Source organism: Ascidiella aspersa, chromosome 3, assembly GCF_963924565.1.
Source record: "Ascidiella aspersa chromosome 3, kaAscAspe10.2, whole genome shotgun sequence".
In the NCBI taxonomy this organism is placed as follows: domain Eukaryota; kingdom Metazoa; phylum Chordata; class Ascidiacea; order Phlebobranchia; family Ascidiidae; genus Ascidiella; species Ascidiella aspersa.
The window spans coordinates 4,688,577-4,698,461 of NC_139449.1; the positions used below are offsets into that span (position 1 = coordinate 4,688,577).

General features: G+C 34.5%; 1 protein-coding gene across 1 annotated transcript; it reads right to left on the reverse strand.

Moving 5' to 3' along the window:
* Window positions 1–2,265: 2,265 nt before the first annotated feature.
* On the reverse strand, window positions 2,266–8,868 carry LOC146158180 (large ribosomal subunit protein uL6-like). Its single transcript, XM_083383893.1, has 5 exons — window positions 8,848–8,868; window positions 7,564–7,698; window positions 6,642–6,767; window positions 4,481–4,694; window positions 2,266–2,422 (listed from the first exon to the last, which is right to left on the reverse strand). Exons 2-5 carry the CDS (start codon window positions 7,687–7,689, stop codon window positions 2,316–2,318), a joined length of 573 nt encoding a protein of 190 aa, XP_083240019.1. The 5' UTR covers window positions 7,690–7,698; window positions 8,848–8,868; the 3' UTR covers window positions 2,266–2,315.
* Between the last annotated feature and the right edge of the window lie 1,017 nt (window positions 8,869–9,885).

The following is a 9,885-nucleotide window of genomic DNA, read 5'->3' on the forward strand; positions in this document are numbered from 1 at the left end:
TAACCTAAGTCATTTGTGCAAAAGACTTAATTCAAATCAAGTCATTTCATTCTCCGCGCCAATTTGAATTTTGTTTCTGTAAAATTAAGTGTTACCAATTTAAATAAATTGTTTTAGCACAACAGCGTTTAATGGCACCATCGAAAATGAAAGTTTTGGCAATTTAAAAGACGTAAAGCAGACCGGTCCGCGAAACAATTTTTTATGCCCGCGGCTTGCGTTTTTTTTATTATTTTAGAATATTTTATTGAATAAATTACAGTTTGCAAGGCAACCTAACTTATTTCCACTAATACCAGCTAAACAAAACTAGAATATTCGTATCTTTTTCTACAAAGGTGTCATGGAGTTCAACCGTTGTAAAATGAAACTTTATATTATGTGTATTTCCCTCATATGATCGGGCCCGCCAAGACATTTTCTGTTTCTCATGCAGCCCTCTGTAAAAAATAACTGCCCACCCTTGACGTAAAGCCTTATTTCGCTTGCGCGATTTAATAACATCTTCGTAATGTGACTTTTTATTAAAAGAAGCATCCATTTAACTTAAAACTGTAAAAATATACGAACTGTGTTGTGTTATAAATGTTGCTTTAATGACGCCACTTTCAGATATAACTTTGTGACGTAAATTTTTACGTAATTCCGTAACTTCACATTATGACGTACCTTTGTGACGTCATTCTTGAAAGAATTGCCATGTGCAAGCAGTTTGGTATGGTCTACAGAGAATGAATGCTTTTCGTTGCTTGTTTGTAAACTACGTTCCGTTATGTTGTTGTGTAAATACGAAAAACTGAAAATATTGACCTGGTTGTAAAATGTTTTAAACACACGATGAACACATTTACAAATTGGTACCGGTATTCCTAATCTAACAACTTCTTCGAACGATAATAAGTACATGTAAAAAAATTGTGCAAATGTTTATTCGCTACTCCAACATTCCATCAATTCAGTTATTCATACCTTAAACATATATTTTACGCTGTTGAAAAATTGCTACCAGTAGGCTAACACTGGTAGACAAGAAGACAAAATTTTGATAAAAACAAAGAAACATTTTGCTTTTTGATGCTGTTTTGTTACCCGAAATGTGTTTTTTATACCGTAAATATGACATTTTAAGGGCAGTAAGTCAAAAAAAAGAGTAAATCATGATGATATAAAAATAAATACATTCAAGTCAAGCCATAGAAAGGGGATCACTGCAATTTCAACGGCAGCAAAGCAGCACTTTAACGCAATACAAGTAAAATACGGCCAAGGGTGTAACTGGTTATAGCACGATAGGCTAGTCAGAAATTACCTACACAACGAACTCCTAATGGCCTAATGAAACAATTTGCAGGCCTTTTTATAGTAGCGTTTTTGGCCTTTTGTAGCGCTGCAAATACCACACCTACACATATTTTACTTTAGTATAAACATTACAATATATATGCTTTCGCTATTTTACAATTTAGTTTGCGCTTATTTCTGTTGCGGACTTACTACTGCACATGCGCACTTTGGTAGAAAAATAGCTCCGTTTAGTCTCATAGTCTTTACTGAAATTGCTAAACAAGATTTCTCCAAATAATAAGAAAGTTATTCAGGAAAGTTGAGGACATGGCGTTTATTAATTTAACTTTAATTTATTCATGCTAATCTATAGTGAAAATAATTGGGCCGCTTGCCGTCGTCAAAAACTCGGTCTCGCAGTCAAGTAGTTTTGGGGTCGTGACGAATTAAGATGAGAACCAATGTGTTAGGTTAAACTTGCTTTTGCGTTAGATCTATAATTGAATACCTACTATTTTTTGAATAATTTATCCTTAAAAGATAATATTACCACTTCGTTGGATCACAAATCCTATATTATTTTGGTATTGGATAGGCACCGATACCACCCTAGTATCGGACAACTTTCGAATAATTCGCCACGATTCATCAATCTACGTTTCTGCTCGCGCGTCAATCAATGTTACGTCACAATGCGGGCGCCAGCGAGGTTTTTAATCGGGGTTTGATTGTTGTTTTAAAAGCGGAAGTTATTATTCGCGAGCGACTTTTAATGGCCTGGGTTAAATGCTTTTATTACTTTCAATGAATCCCACTTGGTATAGGGTATGGGCTCCGATCTGATAATATCGAACATGCATGCCTAACGACAAAAGAATAAAGCATTATAAAGTGAAACTTCTCTTCCAGCAAAAACACCACTAGCCAAAAAAACCCTAGCTGTAGACGGTGTTAGAAAAACTGAACCAAGAAAAGCACTCGTAAATTGTAAGATTTTCTGTATTGTGGCGCTCTGATCGGTGAAGACCAAATCAAGCTTCGTCCTGCATTATCGTGGTCTTCTGGGAAACGTAAATCCCGTCAAGGAACTTTCGGATGTCCTTGTTCTTCACGGTGGTAGATTGCTGGATCAGGGCAGCTGCAAAAACATAAGGCACGGCTGCTTATACTTTGGTTTACAGCAGGGGCGGGCAACTTCTCCGGTCGGCGGGCCACATATGGGAAAATGAAGTACTTGGCGGGCCGGATTCAGTACTGCCAAAGTTTTCATGTTTTGTCGAAAAAAGCTAAAATACTAAAGCGAAATATATTTATCTTATAACATCCAAACATGCTTTATTATTGGTGTTTATGCAACTGTTACGCCACACTGCAGGATCTCTACTTAACGGCCAGTCGGATGCCGAACGTTACACTTCGCATCTTTCAACTGTATTAAAATAAGCAACAAGTAAAAAATTACCAGTAAAAGAACAAAATGCGGCCAACTGCTAAAAAGGTTGCATAAACCTCAATTATTTTCACCATGCGGATTCAGGAAGATTTTGTTATTTGGAAGAAAATGCCGATTCTTTCCGACTTTAATGAAAAAGTACTTTGCTATTCAATCCTGGTTAAATTCGCGGCACTCCTTGTCAAAAGTTTCTTGGCAAATCCATAGGAAAGATTTTTATTGTAAATTCTAAATATAATCTTAACCCAAAACAAAGAATCTAAAAGCACAAAGAACTAAAGATTAACTAACAATCACTATTATTTGACATATAGTAGGCAAGTAGTGGGTTCCGGGCCGCGACGGGATTTTGAGCTGCCCCTGGTTTACAGGAAGCAGTGTTGTAAACAAATCGTTTAAAAATGATTTAAGTCCCAGTCAAGTCGTTTGTAAAATAACTTAAGTGCAAGTCTTTTTGAATAAATAAGAAGTTAAATTTAATTTCAAGTCATCAGTTGCGCGTAAGTTAAATTCGAGCATGACAACTAAAGTCACGTTGTTGTCATAAAAATAAAACGTTAATATAATTCGAAATTTCCAAACGCACGATTATAAACAAATAAAAAAAAACAATCAGAAAAGCGAGAAAACACTTAATTTCATGCCCATTTGAAAAACAGTGACTTAAGTCTTACAGCACTGATAGGAACCACCCATCGATTTGACCTTAAGTTCCAAATTCATTGATTTCACCCGATACTTTAAAGTCAGACAAATGACGTGGCATAGGAAAAATGTCTGTGTTTTTAATAAAATTGGCTTATTGTTTGTAATTTTGTACGTTTTTATTGATGTTTAAATAGAAGTATTTTTATTTTTTAAGGTGTTTGAGTTGCCAAAACTGTCTAAAAACACAGCCTACATTTGTTAGAAGAGCAATTAGTTAGTACTTGGATAAAACAGTTACGAACTCTTGAAATTTATTTGCGGTTACTAAAGCCAAAACTTGAAAAACCTGGTTATTTGTCATGCAAAATTTCGATATTCAAGTTTTTAAGCAAGTAGCCTATTGCAAAAAAGTAGGCTTAAGCAAAGACAACGAATCTCAGATTTTATTACAAGACTCAGTCATGATGTTCTCAGAGTGAGCTGAGTAAAATCATCATCGATAAGACTTTGCTGAATTAGAAGCCCAGGAGTTCTTCAAAACAACGCAGGAGGTAAAAATCACTGATTTAACAAACAGCTTCCCAACTTTTCAGCCTGCGAGCACGTTTACTATATATTAAAACTTTCAGCGACCCTCTAGGTTTAACAGTTTACAACAAAAAAAGTTGCCTGCTTTGGTAAGTATTTATCGAAGTAATGTGCGTTTAAGGTTTTGTTTTGCATAACATATGCCATAAGCATACCAAACAAAAAAATATATGAAGTTTAAATGTTTCATCATATTTTTGCTCCACAAATTATTGTTGAATAAAAGGATTGTAATTGCTTTAGCATGTTGCTGCTATAGGCTACTACAATACAGCTTGAAAATCAATTCTGTGGCCATACAAACAGGGCTGGATATCGCACTGGGAAAACCAAAGGTGAATAATTTGTCGTTCTGTCGTTTATTTTAGTGAATTATAAACTTTCATTTGATTATTTTATTGCAAAATGTTTGTGGGCCAGTGGATCAAAAAAGATATAAAAAATAGTGCTCTAAGGTGTCATTAACCACTGTACACAATACATCCTACATTAAAACATAAGACCAACCTGAGAGTGAGACTTTCTCGATGTCGTTTCCGTCTAGGATCAGCTCGTCTTTTTGTTTACTCGATGCAGTAATGGTGACCCCATCGTGCATGTTCACCCGTCGCACAAACTTCTCGCCGAGGAAGTTTCGGATCTCAATCTTTGTGCCTTCGTCGGTGATGTTGCAGTTGATGGGGAAATGAGCGTAGACAAATCTCATCTTGTAACGGTAACCCTTAATTGGTAAAACAGAAGTTAAGGTTTACATTAGGGGTGAACATCTTTACCTGACCATTTGTTGTTTTGGTTATCTCAATTAACAATAGCAAAAGGAGACAATTTTTTTTAGACCGTGTTCTAAGTGATGTTTTTGTTTACCCAGAAATCCATAGTTACTACTAACTGCTAACTACTAACAATATGCTGAAGTTACAAAAGTCGCCTTTCTATTTAAAGACTTTATTTTATCTGCACCTCAAAACTCAAAAGTTGTTAGAAGTATTCATTTATTTCCGGTTTTACAAAAAAGGAAAACATTTCCATTAAAACATTTGCTTCTAAGTAGCATTTGACTTAGCGTGTCAATTAGACAAAAAAGACAATTTGCCTGCACAAAATTACTTCTTATTGACAATCAAAAATTAAGATTTTCAAAATCAAATTTGGAGTTTGAAACTTAGTCGATGTGTCCAAAAACTGTTTCATTATGTTACTGAAAACCACGCTGCAATGACTTCTAAAAAAAATTGACCGAGAAAACTCCTCTGCAAACTGCATGACATTTAAAGCATGTCGTGTATACAAGTCACTACAGTGACCGGCCTTTATTCAAACTTAAGCACCATCATCTTGTAAAACAAAGAAATAATACGGGTTGCAATGAGTAGCGTATCTAGAGGGGTGGGTGTCCGGACCAACCCTTTCCTTTAGTTAGTGATATTAACGTTTTTAAGCTAAAGCAAAACCAAAATCAACCACAAAACGCTGTTTTTTTGTCTACTGTTGTTTGGTCGTAAACACAACACATTTTTTCTCTGTCGCCTTTTTTTATTCGTTCAGGTTGGCTGATTAGCAAGGGTGTGTTTGACAATTGATAATGCAAAGCCCAAAACATAAAGTTAAGCGCAGGTAATGTCCCTAGCTGTCCCTAGCCGCTAATATCTAAGGTTGTTGTTACAACAGCATTTTTTTAAACTAAAGCAGATTCTCTTAAGGGAGGTTAAGTGTGACTTTTTAAAGTGGTCTTTTTTATTTAATGAAAGGTACCGAAAAGTTATTATCTATTAGCATATTCTAAGACCACGCATTTAGTGTGTAATTGACACAACTTATGTTCCCTCAACTGCAGCTTGTATTTTAGCTAGCTTGGCATACTGCTCGGCGTCGCAGATGTTGAACTAATCGTGGCATAATAACACCTAGGAAAAATGATCTTCATTTAGGATTGCAGGTGGAGAGAGACGTGCTTGCAATTTAGCGTAATCCCATACATGGAACTAAGGAAAATGTGCTGCTTATAGTCCGTCCAAACATAATTCTACTAAAATCAAACACATATATTTCACGGTCTTGGTTCAATTTTTCGCCTGAAGTTAACAAAAAGCGGTTTCGATGCACGTGTTTGCTTTGCTGGACGTTAATTGGTCGCGTCTGATTATTTTTTATAATGTCACTACAAATCACTATTTCATGACGAAAAACCCTTCACTAGTCATTAATGATAGGCTAAAATAGGGGAATTCCCTAAATTGAAAATTCTGGACCCCCTTTTTGATTTTCTGGTTAAGCCCCTGGTTGCCATTACTCCAAATAAATTGCAGAAATTAATTAAACTCCAAGGATTCGATATTCTACTTCAAAGATTTCTAATTGTTACTAAAATTTATTGAAAAAATGCTGTACAATTACTCAAAAACCGCCAAGGACTCAGTTGGAGAGTGATCACATCAAATGGTTGGTCACCATAGTACTATTGAAAGAGTACTGAAATAACACCCTAGAATAAGCTAATATCACATGTTGTACATCCCTACTAATTGTTTGGTTACAAAAATACAAAGTAAAAAGTGGAAATACGCAACTTTAAAGATAAACATTGAAAAAGCAAAAAGATAAGAACAAAAGAATACTGCTATGGAGTAAAGTCGCTGACCAGACTGAAATATCAAAAAAATCATCTTACCTTGGTTACACCAATTGCCATATTACTGATGTGGCTGCAGATGGTTCTCACGCAGGAAAGATCTTTACGAGTTCCAAACCATTTGTCCACTCTTACACTGTTAACTCCCACTTTCGTCAACTCAACCTTCACAAAAAATTGGCAGGTTATTAACAAAATATTTTATTTTTGAATCAAATAATTTGCAACTGCTTTTAATCTTGTTCAGAAATGAGTGAAAAAAACTAGTTTTCTTTTGAATCGCTAAACTAGGGTTTTTCAAATTATACTAGTCAAGAAACGATACAAAGTTAATTGTAGTTTAAAATAGGAATAACACAACAAATTTTGAACCAATTATTGTGGCAAAAATGATCTCAGATTTAATTACAAGGCTCAGTCATGTTGTTCTCAGAGTGAGCTGAGTAAAATCATCACTGATCAAAAATTGTAAAAAATAAATCTTACCAGTCGAGACTTTTATAATTTGGCAAAATATTTCTCGTATCTGGTACAAAAATAATAAATGACTGACTTTTATAAATCCCAGGGCATTTGTCATCATTTTCTTGCCAAAGGTAAGGAAATATCTTGTTTATAAATATTTAGTCTGGTGTGAATTCTTAGGAGGTATTGATTAAAACCCTATAAAAAAAACTAACCAGCAGACATAATATATTTGATTTTTGTGTCTCAAAATTGGAAAATTACCTTAAAATCATTAAACAACCGTAAATGTAAAAATCATTGGTAAGTTTGATAATGAATTGCAAAGCCAAAAAGGTCGAGTAGATTGACATCATCTTGATTATTAAGACATTTCAATGTAGGGTAAGTTATGTTGAAGAAACACTAAGTTAAAGATATAAGTTTTCTACAAATGTCTTTGTTGGTAAACCCGAATTGACTAGTATACAAGATTTAAACCTAGATTAAACCACACCTTGAGATGCCCGAAGTTTTTCTTTTGTGTTCCTCTTGGACCCGTAACGGTAACGATGCGACCCTTCACCCAAACTTTAACATCCTCTGGCAAATCTACCGTCTGGCTTGAATGTATGTTCTTCATGGTGGCTTACTGCATAAAAAAAGGAAATTCAGTTATTTTGTGATTTACAACTTTGGGTGCTGGTCTACAATCCTACCAGAATTATTAAATCAAGGCACAATGTTTGTGTTTGGGTGAGTCAAGTATTATAAAATTTATTATTTAATAATAATACTTGAGCTCAAAACCAAATAATGTGAGTTGTGGTAGGATTCTACACGGGCGCCCAATTTTGGTCTTGTACCAGATTGGAAACTTTGGATTATGAGCGGGGGAGACGATATTGCAGCTGGAAATTACGCGTTTGTAATAACGTTATTTGTAAAATTTGCAGGCCTGACAATGGAGTACTTTACTGAAAAGCATTAACGTGAAGTAATTTTTGCACATTTGAGCAAATTTTCGCGGCTGGCTGCATTTTACGTTGATTTTACATAAAATGCACAGCTTTGACCACGGCTGAGCGAGAAACAGGCCTTACTTTCCAACCTGGGTCCTGTTACTCCTGTATATATACATATTTTTTTTATTTATTTTAATCTCAGATTTTTTACAAGACTCAGTCATGTTGTTCTCAGAGTGAGCTGAGTAAAATCATCATTGATTAAATTACAAAAAAACGTAAATATAACGTCCATGCAGCAAAAGGGTATAAATCCGACCACAAAAATTAGCATTGAAATGGCTATTTAGCATATCAAAAGTAACAAAATAATTTAAACGAGAGTCCTAGTGTAACATCAAATTTCCGCACCATAAATAAACTGTGGAAAATGATGCTAATAAATATAAATTTGGCGCTGGTCTAGAATTCTAGCAGCACATTTTCGTCCGGGGATTTATATTGCTAACAATTTGGGTTAGGGTAGGTCAAGTATTATTATATTAAACATTACATATTTACGTCTTGCTTGCAATTTCAACTTTGTCAACTCGTTTTTTTGTACGATTCAAATCAGCGCCTTGATTGCTACCTTGAATATTACTGTTTTCGTGCATTAGACTGATGAAATTATTCTTACCTAATTCTTCTAAAAACAGCGTATACTAGCATATTTCAGATTTTCTATACCTAACCTTGATTTCTGTAATCATTCGGCGAATCAATTTCCGTCATATTTGCAACAAATACCGTTATATTCAACAGATTAAATGTGATAAAATGGGCAATAAACTTACCTGAAGCCTAAAAGCCGAAAAGAGTTTGACGAAAATTTCTTGTTACGTCTACCACATTGTCCGCTAGATGCGCACTTCGCAAAAATAATTCGCTGGGAGCCCTATATAAATTTTATGGAAAAATGCGCATGAAAGTTTTGCAAAAATTTCAAATTATTGTTATTTTAATGAAAGTAAGTAAATTAGGTATTAAAATATTATCTTAAAAATGCTAACATTTCACAAAAATCATCAGAATTAATGTAACAGAAAATATCCGGATGTGCAATTTAATAATCGTATTGATACCTGCAGTAGCTGTAAACTGTGGTGGCCATAACTTTGCGCAGAATCATAAATTGTGAAGGATAAACGTGTTTATTAGACAAAATTTTGAAAATCTGTTAAACATTTATTAAGTATACGAGAAACGTGAAGAAAAAAGTTTGCATTACAAATATATTACTATTAGGTAAATCCCCTATGTGACTACTCAAATTAAGATTTGGGAAACTACGGATGTTAACAATTTATAGACATTAGATACAACAGAAAAGACTTTAATAGAAATTGATTACATTCCCTTAGGATAAGTGCAATATGTAGCAAAACATAAACTATTTGTTCGCTTTTGAAGTTGGACAGTGACTTTGTAAGCTGCAGAGATCTCTTGTCTTCTGAAGTTGGTCGCACGCCAACTTTGCGGACAAAAGAGGTTTCGGGGATATTTTTGCTAATAATAAGGTAGGCCATGCGGGGTTGCTTTATAATGTTTTTTAATTGGCTGCAATATCTTGAAACTGGCTTGATGGACGCATAGAGCGGCCAGAATAGACACCTTGAATAAGGTAATCTGTTTTGTTTATTGTAGCATACGGTACAAAAGTTGAAAATGTGATTCTAGTGACAGCCAAACCAGACTTTCAGGACAACAAAAATACGTTAAATATAGTATAAACAATTCAAACTTATTATCTTACATTTGTTTAACTTAAAAAACGAACATTTTGCCTAATTTAGACTAAATCAAATAAATGTTGCCGAATTGACAAAAAACAT